Source organism: Colias eurytheme, chromosome 29, assembly GCF_061535395.1.
Source record: "Colias eurytheme isolate Ceu_HAF_F1 chromosome 29, ilColEury1 Martin Lab GWU primary, whole genome shotgun sequence".
NCBI lineage: Eukaryota > Metazoa > Arthropoda > Insecta > Lepidoptera > Pieridae > Colias > Colias eurytheme.
In genome coordinates, this window is record NC_143008.1 from 2,770,780 (window position 1) to 2,794,056 (window position 23,277).

Genomic DNA, 23,277 nt, shown 5'->3' on the forward strand with positions numbered 1-23,277 from the left:
TGAATTTATCGCACTTTAAACCACACTTGAATTTAGAAAATGTATCAGACGCTTATGTGAGTTGACCTTGAATTTAAAAATATCAATTGGTTCATTTTATGTTGCTTACTTTTGTTTACTACAATTTTGTGATCTATTACTTACATTAATTTGTTAAATTTGTAATTCTCTATTTCTAATATACCAATTTGCTTACATACAATAATTATTAACAATTAGACTGACATTCAAACGAAAATTATCAGAGGTAATGTTATCCCTACTAATATTATAAATGCGAAAGTAACTCTGTCTGTCTGTCTGTCTGTTACGCTTTCCCGCTTAAACCTCTCAACCCATTTTGATGAAATTTGGCACAGACAATCTTTAGGCCCTGAGAAAGAACATAGGCTACCTTTTATCAAAACACCACAAACAGACAACATTTATTCAATTGTAGTATTGAATAAATGTTTTACACTACGCCGCTCAGACATTTTTAAGACCATATAAGCTATAGTGAATTGCACGCCTCTCCTCTCAGTTGTGCTCTAATCTCAACACGTCAATGCCACGCAATTTTCCGACCTTTAAATGATTTGATAACATTTAAATGATTTGATGATGATAACATTTATATTTTATCCTTAGGATAAATATGTGGAACGAGAAAAAACTTAAAAAAACTTTCATGTTTTTTAAAAAACCTTTTTTGCTCTTTTAAATTTTATACATCTACTTAACATATTGTACCGGTAATACACTGTGTTTCGGAGTGCCATATGATTTATATCTTTGTCCCAAACAGGGCATGGGCCAACGAGACAATGGCCCGTGTGACCGCCCCAGAGTTAGGCGCAGATGTAGCAGCCGCGGAACGACTTGTGGCCAGACATGCAGATATTGCAGCAGAGATGGACGCCAAGGAAGATGCTTTTAACACTTTTTATGTGGATGGTGAGTGCAAATAAAAAAAATAAGATTTTTTAAAGAAAAGTATTCTATAAAAATTTCTCATTTTGAAAAGCATTTTAATGCCATAAAATTAATAAAATATTAAGTTTTTTTTTAATCGTAATATTTGAGAAAATTTGGGAGTTTTTAAGCCTAATTTTTATCGCGTATTTAAAAAAACAATTACTTTTGTGTTTATTATCTTCTCCGAAGACACTTGTTGGAATCGGGTCAAACGACTGTTTTTTTTTAAAAAGAAACTTTTTGAGCGCATTGAGAGTAAAATTTCAAAGTCACGTCAAGGCAATATCATCACGTCACGGAGTAAGGCGATTAAGACTATTTTGGTATCTATGAGTCTTGCCAAAGAAGTTTCATTACTGACACATGTATTTGGCACATACGCTCTTTTGGGGGGGGGGGGGGTCGATAAAGTTTTTAATTGCAAAAAGCGAGCTTGTTTTTGTAATTTCTTATTATATTTTTATTATTTTGCCAAAGAAGTTTCACTTCTGACACATTCGCTCTTTTTTCTTCTCTTTGATATTTAAACTACAGTTTTTTTGCATGGCGTCGAATGATCGCTATCGCTATCAATTTTTTTCTTAGAATTTTATCAGTTTGCTACAGGCGATGCAAAAAGCGAGCTTGTTTTTGTAATTTTTTCTAACCAATTTTGCCCCTGTCTCCCCCCACAGGCGAGAAGCTAGTGAGCGAGGGCCACTTCCTCTCGTCCGAGGTGGAGGGCCGCATGTCCGCGCTTCGCTCGCGTCGCGCCGCGTTAGCGAACGCGTGGCGAGCGCGCGCGCAGATATACGAACATCACCTGGATGCGCTCGTGTTCTTGAGAGATGCGGACGCGTTGGACCATTGGATTAGTGCTAGGTGAGTTATATAGTGACTGATACGGTGCTACGAGGGATAGATAGGTCTACGAGGGAGAGCTACGGTGCTACGAGGGCGAGCTACGGTGCTACGAGTGATAGATATAGGTCTACGAGGGAGAGCTACGGTGCTACGAGGGGGAGCCACGGTGCTACGAGGGAGAGCTACGGTGCTACGAGTGATAGATATAGGTCTACGAGGGAGAGCTACGGTGTTACGAGTGATAGATATAGGTCTACGAGGGAGAGCTACGGTGCTACGAGGGGGAGCTACTGTGCTACGAGGGAGAGCTACGGTGCTACGAGTGATAGATATAGGTCTACGAGGGAGAGCTACGGTGCTACGAGGGGGAGCTACGGTGCTACGAGGGAAGGCTACGGTGCTACGAGTGATAGATACAGGTCTACGAGGGAGAGCTACGGTGCTACGAGTGATAGATATAGGTCTACGAGGGAGAGCTACGGTGCTACGAGTGATAGATATAGGTCTACGAGGGAGAGCTACGGTGCTACGAGGGGGAGCTACGGTGCTACGAGGGAAGGCTACGGTACTACGAGTGATAGATACAGGTCTACGAGGGAGAGCTACGGTGCTACGAGTGATAGATATAGGTCTACGAGGGAGAGCTACGGTGCTACGAGTGATAGATATAGGTCTACGAGGGAGAGCTACGGTGCTACGAGGGGGAGCTACGGTGCTACGAGGGAAGGCTACGGTACTACGAGTGATAGATACAGGTCTACGAGGGAGAGCTACGGTGCTACGAGTGATAGATATAGGTCTACGAGGGAGAGCTACGGTGCTACGAGTGATAGATATAGGTCTACGAGGGAGAGCTACGGTGCTACGAGGGGGAGCTACGGTGCTACGAGGGAAGGCTACGGTGCTACGAGTGATAGATACAGGTCTACGAGGGAGAGCTACGGTGCTACGAGTGATAGATATAGGTCTACGAGGGAGAGCTACGGTGCTACGAGTGATAGATATGGTCTACGAGGGAGAGCTACGGAGTTACGAGGGATAGAAAATGGTCTATGAGAGCTAGCGGCAGGTCTAGCGGAGTATCTGCTACAGGTTCACTAGTGACAGCTACAGGGCTACGACTACCTGCTACTCGTCTACGAGAGCCAACTACACATCTACGAACATCATTTAACTTGCCGCGGTAAACGTTGTTCTGCCCTGTTGCCCCTTTTACGTATTTTCTCTCCATAAGAACCTTCCTTGTGAATTAACAAAAACGTTCAAACTTAACATTTATTTATAGATAAATTGGACATCGGTTCTGTATGAATTCTATATGAATACCTAGACGTTCATTATATACATTTATCATATTTATTTTATTATATTTCCACAGAGTGCCGCTAGTTAGAGACGGCAAGTACGGCGACAGCGTGGCTCAAACCGAAGAGCTGATCAATAGACATCGGGATTTGGAAGAAACAATCGACGCTCAGAAGGACAGATTCAACGCTCTTAAGAGGATCACACTTGTAAGTAGAAATTTTGAACTGAAACTTCTTTATGCGCGTTGAGAATTAAATTTCAAGGTCATGGCAATACCGTCACGTCATGGAGGAAGGCGACGATTTTGCTATCTTTGAAACTTGCCAAAGAAGATTCAGTTCTGACACGTGTGCTCGGCCCACACGCTATATTTTTATTAAGTTAAAAATGTGTTTAATCTTCATTCTTCCCCTCATGTTGTAAGTTATAAGATTGATAACGAATTGTCTTTTTAAGGGACGATTTTTCAATTCTTGGATAAAACTTATCCGCCCAATAAAGTATTACACTATAATATTAAAATGTCACGTTAACTGTCAAATACGGGCAATTAGAATACGTTTTTAAAATGGTAGTTTTAAACATTATTCGACGAATAAGTTTTATCCAAGCATTGAAAAATCGGCCCTAAAACCAATATTATAATGTTAATACTGATATAATGAGCTACTTTAAACGGTTTTTTTAACTCCCAAATCCTCCGCACAGATCGAGAAATCGTTCAAAGAGCAGAAACAGGAGGAGGAACAGGCGCGTCGCAGACACGCGGAACAGCAGGAGATGGAGAGGATGCAGCTGGTGAAGAGGAGGGAGATGGAGAGGATCGCTGAGGAGCGGCGCCGGGAGAGCGGCTCGCAGCAGGGCCGCCCGGAGGTATGTACAGACAGACAGACAGATAGATACAGACACATATACTGACAGACAGACACGCGGAACAGCAGGAGATGGAGAGGATGCAGCTGGTGAAGAGGAGGGAGATGGAGAGGATCGCTGAGGAGCGGCGCCGGGAGAGCGGCTCGCAGCAGGGCCGCCCGGAGGTATGTACAGACAGACAGACAGATAGATACAGACACATATACTGACAGACAGACACGCGGAACAGCAGGAGATGGAGAGGATGCAGCTGGTGAAGAGGAGGGAGAGGGAGATGATATAGATGTATATAGACTGACAGATTGATAGATACACAAACTGACTGACGGATAGATGGACTGACATACAAACAGATAGATGGTTGCTTTATTAAGTCTCGTATTCATAGCAACAATGTTGATGTAAATTTTGATTTAAATTTGATATTTTCATTTTATGGCATTCAAATGCTTTATAAATATAAAGTAATTTACCAATAAATATACATTTCCCCAAATTAATTAATAAAATGTTCCCCAGTTGGAGCGGCAACTAAGCAACCAAGCCGAGAGCGTTGTATCCTCAGAAGAAACATACACACCGGCGCCGCAGTTCGAGCGCCTGCCCAAATCGGACGCGCTCGTTAAACGGGCTGAGAGCATGAGTGTGAGTATAGCATACACACACAAAAATACGCACGTAAATACATATAAACACACACATATACACATACACACGTAGGCACCTACCACTTATTAATATATTTAATTAAATATATTTCAAGCAATTGCACAAAGCCACACACAACCAAAACACGCTCGAACAGAGAGCATGAGTAGAACATACATACACACAAACACGCTCGTACAGGCGCGCACACACATGTTAAAAATACACGCACACACATAAACGTCGTATGCATGCAGCATGTATACACAAACATTTAAGAATTAAATTGACTTTTTCATTATTGACAATTTTTAAAGTGCTTATTGTACGTGCGTGTATAGTTTAGTGCACATAATATGCACATTAAATATTCGCACTAACCCATAAATCATAATACTACAACCTCATGTCATTATAAAACGGAAAAAATTATCTTATTTCAAAAATTCTTGTCTTTAAACTTATTTTTCAACCCCAGGTCGGAACAAAAACACCGAAACGCACGCCGTCATTCACGACTCGTCGTCGGACACAAAGCTTCCGAAGACATCGCCAGCCTGATGAACTACCGCCTGTTGAGATTGAAGGTACGTGTGTATCATAGAGTATAGAGCTTAGATATGGGGCAAAATAAATCGAGAAGAAACTAAAAAAATGAAGTTGACAGAGCCATAGATAAAAATTTTGACAAATAATCAAATGGACGGTGGAAGTTGATTATGACGGTTGCCCTTTTTTACTTTTGATAGCAATTATATACAAATTTTTTAGACATACACTCACTAAGAATGTTGTATCTACTTTTTTTTCCTATTTTGTTGCACAATACAATATTTTTGTTTGTTGTTTGTTGTAATGTTTTTCTTCCTTTTTACTGTCAAACTTCAATGTGCGTATTGCTTTGTGTTTATTATGTTCTGGTGATTTTGTGTTTTTTTGTCAATAAGTGCACTACTGTAGTTATTATATGGTACTTTACTTATCTATTTTTATTATTCTCAGGTTATCTAGAACGCAAGCAAGAAGCGGGAGTAGGTGGCAAGCGGGCCACCGTACGGTCATGGCGCTCGTACTATGGTGTGCTTTGTGGCCAATTGCTCTGTTTCTTCAGGGACCAGGGCGATTTCGCCAGCTCGAAGGCAGCCGCCCCACCGGTGGCGATACTTAATGTGAGTGGGGGAAACAGGGGGGTAGTGGGGGGAGGGTAAAACGTAGTAGTGAAGTCCCGTGTCCTCAAGTGGGGTAAGGGGCAGATGCATTATTCATACAGCTGTTTCACTGATCGATTTTGTTTAGGCACAAGTAGGTGATCAGCCTTCTGTGTCCTGCCAGACCGAGACATTTTTTTTTCTTCGTCTCCACCGGGAATCGAACCCATGACCCCTAGGAGGAGGTAGGAAAAAGTTTAGTAAGGTGTGCTTGTGGTCAGTTGCTCTGTGTCTTCGAAGTAAAACTCGTGCTAGGTAGTGTAGTTCAGCGAGCTGCTGTTACCTAACGTGTGTTGGGGTAAATTGAGAAAGATGTAGTGGGGGGAGTCGTCACACCTCGGGGCGAAAAGAATTCATGTACTAAAATAGGGGTAATTTATTTAGGGGGAAAGGCTGAGTAAAAATAATTCGATTACATTCTTTGCGACCAGCTCCTGATGACTCGCTAGTCGCTATATTTTTTTACTAGCAGTCCGCCCCGGCTTCGCCCGTGGTACATATTTCGCAATAAAAGGTAGTCAATGTTCTTTCTCAGGGTCAAAAGATTGTCTGTGCCAAATTTCATCAAAATCGGTCCAGTAAATTATGCGTGAAAACCATACATACAAACCTTTCCTCTTTATAATATTAGTATAGTTAATTTATTTCTTTTTCCACTCTCAGGCGCGCTGCGAACCAGCCAGCGACTACACGAAACGCGCGCACGTATTCCGACTGGCTTGTACAGACGGCGCCGAGTACTTATTCGCTAGCGCCAGTCGCTCGCTCATGTTAGACTGGGTCGCGAAGATATCGTTCCACGCGGCACTGCCCCCGCAACTGCAGCTCACACCGTATGCTGCCAGTGCATCGCCCGCGGATGCAGTGAGGCGGCGGCTGAGGTGAGTGGGTTGGGGGTAGTGAGTGAGTGGGTTGGGGTTGAGTGAGTGGGTTGGGGTTGAGTGAGTGGGTTGGGGTTGAGTGAGTTAATGGGTGGGTGGGTTGGTGGTCAGTGAGTGGTTTGGAGAGAGCGTGTGTGAGGGTTAGGTTGAGTGAGTGAGTGGGTTGGGTTTGCTCACTGATGCTGGACTGGGTCGCCAAGATATCGTTCCACGCGGCACTGCCCCCGCAGCTGCAGCTCACACCGTACGCGGCCAGTGCATCGCCCGCGGATGCAGTGAGGCGGCGGCTGAGGTGAGTGGGGGGGTGAGTGAGTGAGTGGGTTGGGGTTGAGTGAGTGGGTGGGTTGGGGTTGAGTGGGTGGGTTGGGGTTGAGTGAGTGGGTTGGGGTTAAGTGAGTGGGTGGGTGGGTTGGGGTTGAGTGAGTTGGTGGGTTGGGGTTGAGTGAGTGAGTTGAGGTGAAAGGGGGGTGGGTGTTGGTGAGTGAGTGGGTTGGGGTTGAGTGAGTGGGTTGGGGTTGTGTGAGTGAGTGGGTTGGGGTTGTGTGAGTGAATGGGTTAGGGTGAGTGACTAAATCGTAATAGTTACTTGTGCGTAAATCACATGATAGGCACCAAATTTCAAATAAAAAATGTAAATACGGTTCAACTAGTCGAAAGTTCTGCGGGAGCAAACCCAGAAAAATACAGTTGAATTGAAAATCGTCTCCTTTTTTCGAAGTCTGTTGAAAAATAGTTATTAATAATATAATACTATTGATAATAATGTGCGAATATTGTATGATGAAAACTAATAATAATAAATAAATCAATTTTATAATTCAGGAACGCGTCATCATCATCATCGGCAGCTTCATCACCGGACGCGCAACGCAAGGTGCGGACGCAGAGCGAAATTTTACAAGAACACAGAGCATCTACGGAGAGGAATATTGGTATGTACATGAACACTAGTAACATACATGAGGAATCACTACATAGTATAAAAAAAAGTCGCCGTCTCTGTCCCTATATCCCTATGTCTCTATGTATGCTTTAAATAATTAAAACTACGAAACGGATTTTGATACGCGTTTATTTACTAGATAGAGTGCAAACTAGATTAAGTTTTCTACAAAGCGGGCGAAGCCGCGCTAATAAAACTTTAATTCTTTTAAGTTATCAATATTCAAATTCAAATTCAAAAATTCTTTATTTGGAACATAAACAAATTGTACATAAACTTAAATAAACTTATTTTTATATGTATATTATGCATATTACAAGGAGCCTGTTGTAATCTTCTTATATATAAAAATGAATCGCAAAATGTGTTGGTAAGCGCATAACTCGGGAACGGCTGAACCGATTTCGATAATTCTTTTTTTATTATATTCCTTGAAGTACCAGGATGGTTCTTATGTAGAGAAAACGTAAATATGTACCACGGGCGAAGCCGGGGCGGACCGCTAGTCTTATATATAAAAATGAATCGCAAAATGTGTCGGTAAGCGCATAACTCGAGATCGGCTGAACCGATTTCGATAATTCTTTTTTTATTATATTCCTTGAAGTACGAGGATGGTTGTTATGTAGAGAAAACGTAAACATATACCACGGGCGAAGCCGGGGCGGACTGCTAGTTTTAAATAAAATCGTGTTACAAGTATATTAACTGTTCATTTACAATTAGCCAAAGAAATTGATAAAAAGCAGACGAATTGATCTTTTTAATACTATTTTCTTTATTACAGAATCGTCAGTACTGCCCTCACTGCCGCCAAGACAACCTCCGCCACAAGATGACGGCGATGTTATTCTAAGGTTAGTAAAGTTAAAAGTTATTTATATCATCCTACTAATCCATACTATAATATTATAAATGCGAAAGTAACTCTGTCTGTCTGTCTGTTACTCAATCACGCCTAAACTACTGAACCAATTTGCATGAAATTTGGTATGGAGATATTTTGAAACCCGAGAAAGGACATAGGCTACCTTTTATTGCGAAATATGTACCACGGGCGAAGCCGGGGCGGACCACTAGTATTATATATGCGAAAGTTTGTGAGGATATGTGTGTGTGTTTGTTACTCTTTCACGCAAATACTACTGAACCGATTACAATGAAATTTAGCACACATATAGAAGGTAGCTTGAATTAACACATAGGTTTTAACCCGGAAATCCCACGGGATTGGGAACTATGCGGGTTTTTATTTGAAAATACGGGCGAAGCCGCGGGCGGAAAGCTAGTTGCCAATGTTTTCAAAGTTTTTTTTTAACACCAGTTAAGCTATCAATGCTTTTCGATTGTATTATTACTATTATATTTTTCTTATTAAAAAATATGCAAAAAACAACTAAAGTAGTGAACCAATTTGTATGCTTTTGTGATTATGACATTCTTTTCTATTCCAAATCGTGTTGTTCTATTCTGAATATTATTAATATTTGCATAAATAATTTAAAAGGTGTAATTTTAGCCATTCAAGTGTCTTCAAAGCGAAGCGAAGCGAAGGCGTGTGATATATTTATATGCATTTATTCATACATTTATTAATTCACAGAAACTCGGAACACGCGAGCGGCTCGTGGGGCCGGTCCCGTTTCTCAAACGGTAGAGATATCAACGCGGAGTTCATCAAGTCGCAGAAGGAAGGTAGGTGAACTGCATCGAAAATGGTGCAGCCGTTTTTGATGTGAACAAAAAAATTTTTTTTTCAAGTGTAGGTTTTTTAGTAAAGCAAGAGAATATATTTTCCAGAAAATGTAGAATTTTAAGTTAAAAATGGAAAATATTATTTTTATTAGTCCATTTTTTGTTTCACTGATTGGTTTTTTGAGAGAAAAGCATGAAGATTAGGAGAAATAAGATATTTTTCTTAAATTTTTTTTAAATAAATTAGAACTGATTGTTATAGTATATCTGTCTCTAGGATTTATATATGTACTACAAAGACAAAACAAAATTTTATCTTTCATGTTAAATATTTGTCGTGAATGTCAGCTTTATTTCAGTTACAAGCTTCTGTGATCGTTGCAACGTGCTCGTTATTTTATTTTAAGATATATTTTTAATTATTTCTAAATCTTATTGAGTATTTTAATACGTAATAATAATTGAACTTGCAAATTGTTATAAATGTAATCACTGTATTCTCAAATTTATTGGATATATCAAATGTGAAGGTATTTGTTATCAATTATTTATTTATTCAAAAAATTAGGTCTAATCACTTTCAATTCCTCGATATTTTCCTGAAATACTACCTAAAACTACATTCTTAACACTTTGCAAGTTCAATTACATTTAAAATAATTAATGAAACCTTTAAAATCCAACATAGCCGCCGAAGAAGAACCCACAGTGACCGAAAGACCTCCAGCTATACCAGAAAGGGTTCCTATAATATCAGAAAGGGGTCCCATATTGTCAGAAAGGGGTCCAGCCTTACCGGAGAGGATCAATACGAGATCACGACCAGGCTCAGAAAGAGCGTCTGTGGACAGAAGCTCTGTTATGTCAGAAAGGGGTTCGGTTGTGTCAGAAAGGGGTTCGGAAAGGGGTTCGATGATAGAAAGGGGGTCAGAAAGGGGTTCGACAGTGATGGAAAGAGCGTCGATCTCGAGCGACAGGGAATTTGATAGAAATTCGAACGTTAGCGAACGAAACTCAGTCTCGGAGCGTAGTTCGAGCGAAAGGTTCGATCGAAATGCCAATAACGAACGCGTATACGAACAGAGCTATAGATACGAGAGGGAAGTTGGGGGTCAGAACCCCGGGGGTTCGAATTCTGGGGGTCCAAACCCTCAAGACAGGGGTGAGAAATCAGTCACTGCTCTAGTGAACAGCTTCCAGCAGAAAGTCAATAAGAATTGGCAGGAAAAAGAGCAGAGAAACTCGGGGTGGAATAACAATTGGCAAGGGGTTGAAACTACGTCGCATTTCTACTCGGCGAGTGAACTCGGTCAGTTGTGTGGTTTTTAGTGGATTTTGAGTATTTTTAGTGTGTTAGTAGTTAGAGGTAGTTTTTTGGTAGGGGCGTTGGGTGCAGGATGATTTTTTTTCTTATATATTTAATTGATTTTAAGAATTGTTTTTAAGTGATGTTATACATCTGTTTCACTGATCGATTTTCTTTAGGGCAAGTAGGTGATCAGCCTTCTGTGTCCTGCCAGACAGAGACATTTTTTTTGTCTCCATCGGGAATCGAGCCCAGGACCCCTCGGTGCTACGCTCACGCGTCAACCACTGTACCGAGGAGGCGGTCGATGAATCTTCATTACATATTTAACATTTTAACATTTACCACCGATTCGGAAAGCAGTATCTATGGAGAAGAAATTATTCTTCCGGTTTATTGAAACTATGAAATTTTTAAAGGAATTGTCCTATACCCACGTCCATTAACTAACAAAAATATATTTATAAGAGATTATTATATTATATTATTTATATATTGAATATTAATAACATTTGTAAGACTATTATATTATATAGCTGTTGAATAGCTTTGTATTTCTCTTATATTACGAGTTTCTTTATGCTATTGTTCTTTTCAAGATTGTTATTTGAGAAAGATCATCAAATACGCTAAAATAATAACAATATTTGAAACAACAAAAAGGAATGCAACAAAACTTTAGCTATAGTGCGTTGCAGTCGTGATAGCGTACCGCGTGATAAGAAATTTCTTTCCAGCACACGTGTCAGGAGTGAAACTTCTTTGGCAAGATTCTAAGATAACAAAATCGTCGCCTTACTTTATGACGTGACGGTATTGCCATGATGCTACCTTGAAATTTTACTCTCAACGCGCCTTAAAAGTCACTTCAAAAACGTCTTTAATTATAAAATGCAAATGTGTACAAAATATATATTTTTTATAGATTCACAGTATTTGATGATGTTTCGACCCTAAATAATTTCTTTTACTATTGTTATTATAAAAATGTATTTATCTAAATTATATATTTTACTGCTGCCAAAGGACCGAGCCATCTTCTCTATGTACTACATAAAGTGCATTGTATGTATACTATTTATAGAATTAATAATAATTTTACCACAAAAATACAATCATTATTATTAAAATTTAATATAAAAAACAAATTTAGCACAAAACTTTAAGTGATACTGTTTTTACTGTTTTTTTTTTTTTGTAATAATTGACGCTAAAACTTCGCTTCCCTATGTCTTTTGTTCGAAAATTAGTGTTTTTATTAAAAATACTGAAAATATTGTGAAAAAATATCAGATTAAACGATCAAAATTTTTGTGGTAAAATTATCTTCTATTGCCAGTATAGTTAAGTATTTTTGTGCTCTTCTATTTTTAGCTTTATTTTTCCTGACAACACTAGATTAAGAATTTTCTTCGCTTGACTTTTTAATGTAGATAGATGTATTTAATATTTTAAGGGCCAGTTTCACGACTTGTTGATAAAGTGACTGATAGCTTAATTGACACTGACATAAACATTCATTATTATTTGTAACTAGCTGTGCCCCGCGGTTTTACCCTCATTGCTCGGCACCTTTTGGACTTAGCGTGATGGCATATAGCCTATAGCTTTCCTCGATAAATGGGCTATCTAACACCTAAAGAATTTTTCAAATCGGACCAGTAGTTCCTGAGATTAGCGCGTTCAAACAAACTCTTAACTGGCAGATAAGCTAACCAGAACATATTATCTACCAGTTGTGAAACTTGTTACAAATGTATTTATTTGTTACTTTACTGTGCTTTATGTAAGCTTAATATCTTAGTTTTTACTTAAGTATTTGAAGTAAGTTATTATGGTGAGCGGGTTCAGCTTGGATTAATTACTTTAACAAGATAAATGCATATGTTTTTTTACAGATTTTTTCTAAAATGACGTCATAATAAAATAAATATATTATCTATCTAATAATATTTAATAAAACCTTTGCATTTATGGTGTTTTTTGTGTTTCGGTGTGTTATATTATTCGTGTTTTTTACGTAGTTTTAACATTTTGTTATTTTGGTATAATTTATATAAATAGTGAGTAATATTGAGAAAATCAAAATTATTTTTATGGTTTTAATATTATTTATTGTGTGAATATTACTCGAATGTGTTTTTCGGTGTTTTTAGGCTTTAGCTATATGTTGTCTGAAATATTTTACGCACAGATAAAACATAATATAATATTTATTATTGTAATACTGTTTGTTTTAATACTGTTACACTTAAATTGTTTCATCTGTGTGTGTATTTTTGCTTTGGGTGTAGTCATAGTACTGCTTGTGTGAATTTATAGTAGATGTATAGTACGACATAAAAGAGATGAAATTAATTATTTTGGAACTAATTCGTTTTTCATTACCTGGCAACCCTGAATTGCCAATGTAGCTGTCAAGTTGAATAAAAATTTGTTGTTTTTTTCGTGAAGTGGAGAATTATTGAGATAAAATTGTTATTTAGAACAAGAAATTTAAATAAAAAAGGAGACATCATGAAAAAGGTTAAACGTAGCGGTGTCCGTGATGTGGTGTATAAAGTTTTTATTCGGTGTTTGTCCGAATTTCAAGCTGGAAAGTTATTGACTGATTTGGAAAACATTTACAAACGTACAGCAGAATATACCGGTGAGATTCCATTTATTTTTGTTCAGTACTACGTAAAATAGAATATTCCATTAGTGACGAGTGTTTAATGTATGTATGTATGGCGATTATTACGTTTTCGCAATTTAATTTGAGGTTATTTGTATGTAAACAAAAACTTGTTTTTATAGTGCGACCAGCACAATTTGAGTCAAGAAGTTATATCCAATCCAACCAGCCTCAAATAAAGTACCTAGTTTAGATTTTACTACATAGTATAGTGATAATTGTTTTCATACAGCTATCTATTAATCAATCAAACCATAAGAAAAAAAATCATATTTTAGATTTAGCTTACTAACTACTTACTAGTGTAGCGCAGGGACGCTGGCCTCCTACATTAAAAAAAAATTAATAAAATAAAGGAAGTTTTAGTTTTAAGCTACTATAAAAATATGTTAAATGTACTATTTGATTTTATTCATCTTAATTCGTTTGTTATAGGGGTTTCTGAAAGCACAGTACGCAGGATAGTAGAGGAAGGGAGTAGAAATGAAGGCAAATTTTCAACGCCAGCCAAACATAGGAGAGGTACTTCGAAACAGAGTGATGATCAGTCCTTTGAAGGAGTAGAATATTTAGATTTTGATGAATTATATTAATGTACAAAATTTATCTACAAAAAAAAATAAAAATATGTAGTTTTCAAATCGCCTTGTTTTTTTTCTACCCGACGGACCCAGAAAGAGGGTAATGTGTTTGAGCTGCATGTATGCTTGTTTGTTTGTATGTTTGATTCTATGTGCGCCTCTGCAGTCTAAACACTTGACCGATTTTTATAAAATAACTAATTCCAAATACATTTAAGTAAAATTTGACCTAGGTAGGTCAATTAAAATACTAATGTATTTTTGTCTTAAATTTACACTATTGCTACAATGAAACAATTATAACGGTTTAAATCGCGGTATTTATTTTAGATTATATTATATAGATTTTTAGATTTTTATTCTATAGTATCAAGATCGCTTGCGTCGCAGTATCAGTGTTGCTATATGAGCGACGGTGGCGCCCTCATTTATTTTCATCTCTTTTGTGTCGCACTGTAGATGTGTTTGATTATTATTCATAGTATAGTAATGGAATACCTCCAAATAACAATAATCCTTCGATGATACATTTCTTAAAATTTATATGCTAACTTCGTTCATTACTAAAATTATTATACATTGGAAAAATGCACTGTTATTTGGACGTATACGATATATGTTGATATGTAGTAAAAAGTATATTTTATTTATACATTTGTTTACTAATTTGTGTATATTTCAAACAGCATACGGCGGTAACAGTGGCACGAACACACGACCGGCGTCCGTGGCCGGTAGCGGTGGATCACCAGCGTTGGATCAGAGACCGGCGTCTAGGTAAGAAAGAGTTGGGAAGAGATAGAGTGGAAAAGAGATTGGTAGAGATAGAGAGTAGAAGTCTGAAAGAGATGGGACGAAAAATAGTAGGTGTGTAAGTAAGAGATGCGTAGATAAAGAGAGTAAGAATTAGTCTCTTATCTTCTTGCGGGGGTTTGATATCTAGGGGAGATCTCATGTTTAGTAGGGAAGTTATCCTCATATAATGAAAACAAGTGAATTCCCGTGTCTCTAGTGGGGAACGGGCCGATGCATTATGCATACATCTGTTTCACTGATCGACTTTCTTTCATATCAAGTATGTGATCAGCCTTCTGTGTCCTGCCATACCGAGACATTGTACAAGGACTTGAATTTGGCTTGTCTTAGTAGGTGGAAAGGTGATTTTTACCTATAATAGAATATTATAAAGATGACATAATATAGATATAGTGGTAATAAAGAACGGTAATAAAATATTTTGAAAAATATTTAGCGGTAGCTTTTACGTTAGCTTACTTATTAATCTAATTTAATTCCAGATCGTCAGGCGAATCGGAACTCTCGGTGGGTGGCACGAAAGAGAAGAAAGACAAGAAGGGAGTGTTCGGCGGACTGTTCAGCAGAAAGAAGAGACCGCAGAGTCACATGTAACCGATGGAGAAACCGATATTATCGTAGACGAATATTTATTTCTAAAAACAAAAGGCGGAAAAATTTGACACCTGTCAAAACTTGACACCTGTCAAAATCGTATGAATAGATGTTGCTCTATATAAAAAAATCTTGTCTATTTTGTGCCTTTTATGTAGATATAGTTTAGTCTGTAAGCTATGTGCCTTTTTATTATCTTTTTTTTCGCGTTAGGCGATTTAATGTATTTTTTTTATCGTAATGATGATCAATTTTACATTCCTCTTGTCACAAAAAGTATTGGGACCAATTTTTTCTAAGTGGTAGATGATTGCCAGTACATTCCAATATATTCTCAAAAATAAGTTCATTACAATTTTTACAAACATATTAATTAATCTTAATGTTGTGCATAATTATTATTTAGCATCACTCCATGATATTAAACTTATTCTTTCATTTAAAATAAACAGATGTAGAATTTAATAAATAATTTAATATTATTAAGTTCTAAATATTTCCATACATATATTTTTCTCTAATATAAAGTACAATATAACCACCTTGTTATGTTAAGACGTTGATTTTCCCAAGTTTATGAACGTTATACAATTTTTTTCTGACGTGTAATGCCATCTCGCTCTAACAGTAAGCGATAGAACGGGACGGAACGATTTTAATACGTATTACAGTAAGAAAACGGAGATAGAAATTAAAAAAAAAATGTGTCAAAAATCAACTTTATTTATATTAATATTGAAACTTCAATGAATGTTGGTAAATCGTAAATTGTTACATAATAATCATGTTTATTATATAGGTCTTATTGATAAATGACCAATTTTAACGTCTGGACCAATTTTTGCCTTAATATAAGGGTACCGTGTACTGCATTATGTTATTTTAAGTTTGATGTATGAAATATATATTTTGCATAATTTTGATTGTTTTATTTTTTACATTATCCCCTCTTTAAATAATAAGTCCTTACAAAAATACATTTTACATGACTTCAACACCATTTCATTCATTTAACCTTACACTATCATATTATTGTATACATAGTAGAAACCTTGTAGGAACAATAATTTTTACTTTAGCCATATCTTAAACTAGTAAAAGGTAGCCTATGTCCTTTCTCGGGTATCAAAATATCTCCATACCAAATTTCATGCAAATTGGTTCAGTAGTTTAGGCGTGATTGAGTAACAGACAGACAGACAGAGTTACTTTCGTATTTATAATATTAGTATGGATATCACATTAAAAGAAGCTCAATGGCTTATATGTACTTGCAATTTTGAAGAAGTCATTTTACTAAGGATAAAACAAGTTTCTCGACTTGCTGATAGCTCGTGATATTTAGCACATTTCGATTTAAATTTCCATACGTTATTATTTGTCATTTAATCTGAGTTTTTTTTTGTTCCGTACCTACACTCATGTAAAATTACCAAAATTGAAAAAGTACTGTAATATATCATCGCTTTTATTATCAACCAGCTTTCCGCCCGTGGCTTCGCCCGCTTTGTCTAAAACTTACCTAATTACATACCAAAACATTCCTCCTGAACTACTCTAAATTTTTTTTAAACCATTAAAAAAGCCGCATCAAAATCCGTTGTATAGTTTTAAAGATACATAGACAGGGACAAAGAAAAACTATTAATTATAAAATCAATCGATCCCACCTAGTTTGTGTAAATAGAAAAACTTAAATAACACAACATATTTTCTTATATCATATTTATTTTCTTAAGTAAAATATATGAACACATAAAATCACATTATCATCAACTAAACCGACATAATAGTCAGAGCCTCTGCCATAAAAAACCTAGAAAGTACAACTTCAAAAATTACTACTAGGCGATTTTACCCTACGAATAAAAATGGTAGATTTCATCACATATTTCTACTAAAATATATCACTGCTAGCACACTACGACAAATAATCTAAATTTAATTATCATCAATAATTACCATCATTAATAATAATTATTAATAATCAAACAACAGTTTCAATGAAATCAATAACAATGTACAATAAATTTTATAACTAAGAATCCGCTAAAGTTTTATTTATTCCGACATTCAACGCAATTACTCCGACCGTCACGTTGGCGCCAAATCGTTTCACTTCATCCAAATGTTCTACATTGAGATGTTCCCGTAAAGAGTCGTACACATTATCCTCTTGTGAAAAAGATGGTTTTATTATTGTCCCCGGCTTACTCTTTGCATGATAACTCAAATCCTGCATTGGATTTTCAGGAACCCTAGAAATTACGTCACTATAATAAAACACTGAACGTTTTTGTATCTTCTTTTCTATCTTTCGCATCGTCTTTTTATCTTTTATGCGGTATTTTTTCATAAGACGATTTACTCGCTTTTTAGGGTCACCCTTGTAGTTCATTTTTGATAGGTTTTTAGATGTCAAAGGGCTCATTATAGTTGCCTTTTTTATCGATATAGAGCGCTTTTGAATTGGTTTAACGTTCAAGTGATTTTGTACATCAAAGGAATCGTTATCAACCTTGTTTTCATTATCATTATCACTATTCCATATTTTGTATTTTACGTAATTCTTTACAAAATTTGTCGTTTCGTCAATGGAACGTTTTTGAACTTTCTTGGCGGTTGTCAAATGTTTTGGCGCGTTTTTTGATACAGGCGGTCCGTTTTCCACAGACTGCATAATTTCATAATTACTCGTATCTGTTGTTGGTGTTGGAGTTTCATCTGTTGTAAATGTCGACTCTGTGGTTGTAAAATCTGAAAATTATGCAAAAATTAAAAAAAAAGTAACTAATATGTTTTGTACCGTAAATTTTACTTTACACGTTGTACATCAGCAGCAGCATTATAAATTTTATGAATATCTGTCAAAACTATAGTTTTAGAAATGAATAATGCGGTAATAATAATTAACACCACAATTAAAGCGCTAATCAACTCACTTGTATTCAATACTAATTTAAATTGTCCGTCACGCAATAGATACGAGATTTTAAAACAGTTTTTATGAATTCTTTAATCTTTATATTTGATGTTTGATGCAATAAATTTGCCAAATTTTTCAAACAATGTTTAAACAGCAGGAAATACTTATAGTAAAATTAAAATTCCATACCAATATTATATAGCTAAAGTTTGATTGTTTAACCGCGCTAATCTCAGGAACTACGAGTCCGATTTGAAAAATTAACACTGTTAGATTGCCCGTTTATCGAGGAAGGCTATAAGCCATATTATCATTACGCTAAGACCAATAGGTGCGGAGCAATGCGGGTAAAACCACTGAACACTGAACACACCTAGTCACGAATAATTAATATATTAGCTAGAAATAATTACCAAGTGTTGTTGAAGTTTGAAAGTCAGTTGGATCTGGTATATAACCAGTAAGATGGGCCAGCTGGTCCAAGAACCAGGCTAATTTTAGAAGTAATTCTTCTTCCTCTTGTGCCGAGTCCTGTCAATTAAAAAATTGTTTAAATCCACATTTAAATCACATTCACATAAATAGTTTGTACTTGCAGTATCTATCAAGCATAATAAAGAGAAAATATATATTCTTCTTTTATTTAAATACCACATCATCGGAAACTACTTAACTATGAAAACTCTTGCATTATTCCCGTGTGTCAAATTGTGTGTAAAAATAATAGTTTAAAAAAACTAAAAAACACGCTTTTTATAGAAAACCGAACTAAAAAATAGAAAATTTTTATCAAATTAGTGTATTGTCATCGGTCCTCAATAAATCTACAAAGTTTGAACGAAATCTGGCCGTTTAAAGTGGGTCAAAATCGCGCCCAAAGAAGTCGGTTACAAACATACAAACATACAGGTGAAGCTAATATAAAGCGTGTAATAAAGCATTTCTTCTATGAAAATCTTGCTTAAGATACCCTAATACCGATACTTGGAATCGTAACTTGTGTAATTTTTTGTCGAACCCTGGCTCAGCGATAACCCTACTAATATTATAAATGCGAAAGTTTTAATGTATGGATGTTTGTTCCTATTTCGCGGATAGCTTGAAAAAATACCTTATTCTTAGCAAATTTCCTTTCCCGTAATTCATTGGTAGCCCACAGAGCCAGTTCTGACAGCTTCGTGACCTGATCACTCGCTGCGAGGATGTTTCTGCAAATGTCCTCCTCTGACTGTTCGTAGGTTCCGTTCTCTGGGAGCCAGGTAGATGGTGCAGGCTGGAGACATTTTAAATTATTTAGCACAAAACTATAAAACTAGTGCAGTTCTCAGTATTGAATTAGAAGTATAGAGTAGGTATTTAAGATCATAGCCAATTCGGAAGTGAAAATAGTTTACATTTATTTTAAATATATTTTAAGCTACGAATTAACTTTACTGATTTGTGAGGTGAGTGTAGACTAAGTGTAGACAATGTCGTGATATTTTCAGCCTGTTATTACAGATATTACATATTTTTGAGTTAACTTAGATCGTAGTTTACTTTAAGCGTGTGACTGCATTATAAAGATACAGCCCGAAGTGATTAACGAACACATCATAACACATAAGAATATGTTTAACAATAACTCAATTTTTATTGATATAAATACTTCTTTAATAAAAACTTACAGTTGTAGTCAATGTAGAGCAATTTTCAAGAGTCTCGCGGTAGTGCGCCATCGCCTTACGCAAGCCGTCGAGGTATATGCTCCCGTTGTTCAGAACGCCATGAATCTGAAAATAAAAATCAAAAAGGATAATTAATATAAACCTTACTATCAAAAACATTTGACCCAGTTTTGAACATTATAGGATTTACAGTGCGACACAAAAGAGATGAAAATAAATGAGGGCGCCACCGTCGCTCATATAGCAACACTGATACTGCGACGCAAGCGATCTTGATACTATAGAATAAAAATCCAAAAATGTATATAATATAATCTAATAATTGTTATAATTGTTTCAGTGTAGCAATAGTGTAATTTAAGACAAAAATACATTAGTATTTTAATTGACCTACCTAGGTCAAATTTTACTTAAATGTATTTGGAATTAGTTATTTTATAAAAATCGGTCGTGTTTAGACTGCAGAGGCGCACCGCGCACATAGAATCAAACATACAAACAAACAAGCATACATGCAGCTCAAACACATTACCCTCTTTCTGGGTCCGTCGGGTAGAAAAAAACAAGGCGATTTGAAAACCACATATTTTTATTTTTTTTTGTAGATAAATTTTGTACATTAATATAATTCATCAAAATCTAAATATTCTACTCCTTCAAAGGACTGATCATCACTCTGTTTCGAAGTACTGGCAAGAGGGTACGGGGCATCTTCAGTATCTGTAAATATGATACGGTAAATATGATTTTTTTTTCTTATGGTTTGATTGATTAATAGATAGATAGCTGTATGAAAACAGTTATCACTATACTATGTAGTAAAATCTAAACTAGGTACTTTATTTGAGGCTGGTTGGATTGGATATAACTTCTTGACTCAAATTGTGCTGGTCGCACTATAAAAACTAGTTTTTGTTTACATACAAATAACCTCAAATTAATTTGCGAAAACGTAATAATCGCCATACATACATACATACATTAAACACTCGTTACTAATGGAATATTCTATTTTACGTAGTACTGAGCAAAAATAAATGGAATCTCACCTGTATATTCTGCTGTACGTTTGTAAACGTTTTCCAAATCAGTCCATAAATTTCCAGCTTGAAATTCGGACAAACACCGAATAAAAACTTTATACACCACATCACGGACACCGCTACGTTTAACCTTTTTCATGATGTCTCCTTTTTTATTTAAATTTCTTGTTCTAAATAACAATTTTATCTCAATAATTCTCCACTTCACGAAAAAAACAACAAATTTTTATTCAACTTGACAGCTACATTGCCAATTCAGGGTTGCCAGGTAATGAAAAACGAATTAGTTCCAAAATAATTAATTTCATCTCTTTTATGTCGTACTATAGTCGATTTAGTAATAAGTAGTCAACTATTTCAAATTTTGCCGCCAGCCGCGCAGCCAGACTCAGAGGACTAAAAAAAGGAGGCTGTATAAGGAAAAAACAAGTCATATAATTCATCGTACTTCAAATTACTAGTCTACTAGTCCGTATATGCTTTTGTATGAAGATATCTTTGCTATCTACATAAATTTTGTAATAAAAATACCCTGTTGTATGATTTTATGATATTATGGCTCATAGGGCATGGAAATTTATGTATTTATAGTAGCAATTCTCTAAAACAAAAATGCTAAGCCATTTTAAATATCACCGTAAACAACTTGAAACTTTTATATCGCATGTCTCTTTAATAAGATTGCATGACTAGCGTTTGATAAACTTAGTTAATTATTAAAACTCTCGATAATTAAGAAGTTAGATATTTTTTATCACTTCTTATTTAAATAATTATTTAATTGCACGAATCATGCTAAAATTGAGACGCTAGTTTCTCTTGGGTATTCTTTATGCATATAATACCTAGGTAACTAGGTTTCTTCTGTGCGTACGAAACTGCAGGCTATAGTTCTCACATAATAATCTTTTCATCTTTGCTCGTCATAGTAGAGCCGCAGCAAGCAATTAGCTCTAGTTTTAAGTAAGTACCTAGTTAAAAAGATAAAACATCTGTAAACATAGGTAAAAATATCGTTGATCATATCGAATATGCTTCGTTGAGCGTGAAAAGTGCTTAGATTTACACAATTCTACATAGATCAATAAGATAAAATAAATGCCTTAATTCTTAAGTTCATACTTCATACTCATCATAGAGCTAATAAAATAAATAAATTATTATTAATAATACTACTTAACCACGAATTAACCATATAGGTTACTAAATAAAGGTCATTTAGTAGGTACAAAAGAAGTGGAAGTTTATTTATTTATTTTATGGCAATTAATTATAAAATCCTATTGGAATTTTTAAGCTATTGCATAGCTTCTATCGCGGGCCTTGCGCGGGGACCGAATCCAGAAATTCCGTAACGAAAAAACCTCACGCTCCCCACTCCGACGGGCGCGGAGGTGTGGCTTGAAGGCATAGCATGCAATAGCTATATCGTGCTTTACCGCGGCAGTCCCCGAGTGCCACACGTCTTTTTAAAGTGAAACTTTTATTACATCGTCTCAAACTGTTTGGTCTGTGTAGCGCATGTCGGGTGTCCGTCCGACCGTCACGCGACATGCGCTACACAAAGCAGTGTTCGGAACCGTTCGAACAGTTTCACTTTTACCGTGGTTGCATAAAACCACACAACATTTTTTTTTTAATATAAAGCTACTTAACAATCAAATTGGCGGGAAAATGATTAAACTGTACCCTGTATGTAAAAAAAGTCAACGAAATTATTTTGTTTTGTAATATCCTCAAATAATGAAGTTAATGTGTATTATGTTTGTTAAGTAAGCAGAATTTTATCATAAGCTCTTCCACAATACTTCAACCGGATTTTGTCGAATACTAAGTAAATTAATTAATTGGTACACGCGAGTATACATAGGAATTATAATAAATATTTTAATTTGGTAAAAAATAATTTAAGTTGTTTATACTTACAACAACCTAGCTATTAACATAGTAGATATTATTATTATCTGTGCTAGTAGACTATATTTTAATTTTATCTGTAAAAGTTTCATATACCTAGTATAATAGTAATTCTATTTTCAAAGAATACCCACCCTTTTCTCCATATAACTTTGATAGTCTAAATCCTCGGCATAATTACTAGGCGTATGATATTCATCATTTAAATCATTTTTCATACGTTCTTCCTCATCAACTTCTTCACTTCTTTCAGTTGTCACCATTTCCGCATCCAATTTTCTCATTTCTGCCATATCCACAGTCCAACAACGTACTTGAACAGATAACACAAAAAAAACGAAGGACACAACTTTGACAGATGTCATTTTTGCCGCCTAAATTAAACTAAATATTT

The 23,277-nt window shown here is 35.9% G+C and overlaps 2 protein-coding genes and 1 long non-coding RNA gene across 3 annotated transcripts in view; 2 read left to right on the forward strand and 1 right to left on the reverse strand.

The window, feature by feature from the left end:
• Window positions 1–16,249, forward strand: part of kst (spectrin beta chain, non-erythrocytic 5 kst) — a 111,995-nt gene extending 95,746 nt beyond the window's left edge. Inside the window, exons 72-85 of the mRNA XM_090118318.1 lie at window positions 788–936; window positions 1,632–1,818; window positions 3,179–3,314; window positions 3,817–3,981; window positions 4,501–4,626; window positions 5,108–5,216; window positions 5,632–5,798; window positions 6,501–6,718; window positions 7,541–7,650; window positions 8,449–8,518; window positions 9,265–9,356; window positions 10,045–10,665; window positions 14,607–14,697; window positions 15,219–16,249. Coding sequence (XP_089974444.1) covers window positions 788–936; window positions 1,632–1,818; window positions 3,179–3,314; window positions 3,817–3,981; window positions 4,501–4,626; window positions 5,108–5,216; window positions 5,632–5,798; window positions 6,501–6,718; window positions 7,541–7,650; window positions 8,449–8,518; window positions 9,265–9,356; window positions 10,045–10,665; window positions 14,607–14,697; window positions 15,219–15,330 — 2,353 coding nt within the window. The 3' untranslated portion in view covers window positions 15,331–16,249. The remainder of the gene's footprint in view (window positions 1–787; window positions 937–1,631; window positions 1,819–3,178; window positions 3,315–3,816; window positions 3,982–4,500; window positions 4,627–5,107; window positions 5,217–5,631; window positions 5,799–6,500; window positions 6,719–7,540; window positions 7,651–8,448; window positions 8,519–9,264; window positions 9,357–10,044; window positions 10,666–14,606; window positions 14,698–15,218) is intronic.
• LOC149896101 (uncharacterized) lies at window positions 12,994–14,384 on the forward strand. The gene is made up of 2 exons (XR_016458399.1): window positions 12,994–13,312; window positions 13,775–14,384. It is a non-coding gene; the product is annotated as an uncharacterized LOC149896101 (long non-coding RNA).
• A 766-nt stretch (window positions 16,250–17,015) lies between the features above and the next one.
• On the reverse strand, window positions 17,016–23,277 carry LOC149896102 (uncharacterized). The gene is made up of 5 exons (XM_090118146.1): window positions 23,018–23,277; window positions 19,924–20,028; window positions 19,368–19,529; window positions 18,670–18,787; window positions 17,016–18,087 (listed from the first exon to the last, which is right to left on the reverse strand). The coding sequence occupies exons 1-5, from the start codon at window positions 23,246–23,248 to the stop codon at window positions 17,369–17,371; spliced, it is 1,335 nt and encodes a 444-aa protein (XP_089974272.1). The 5' UTR covers window positions 23,249–23,277; the 3' UTR covers window positions 17,016–17,368.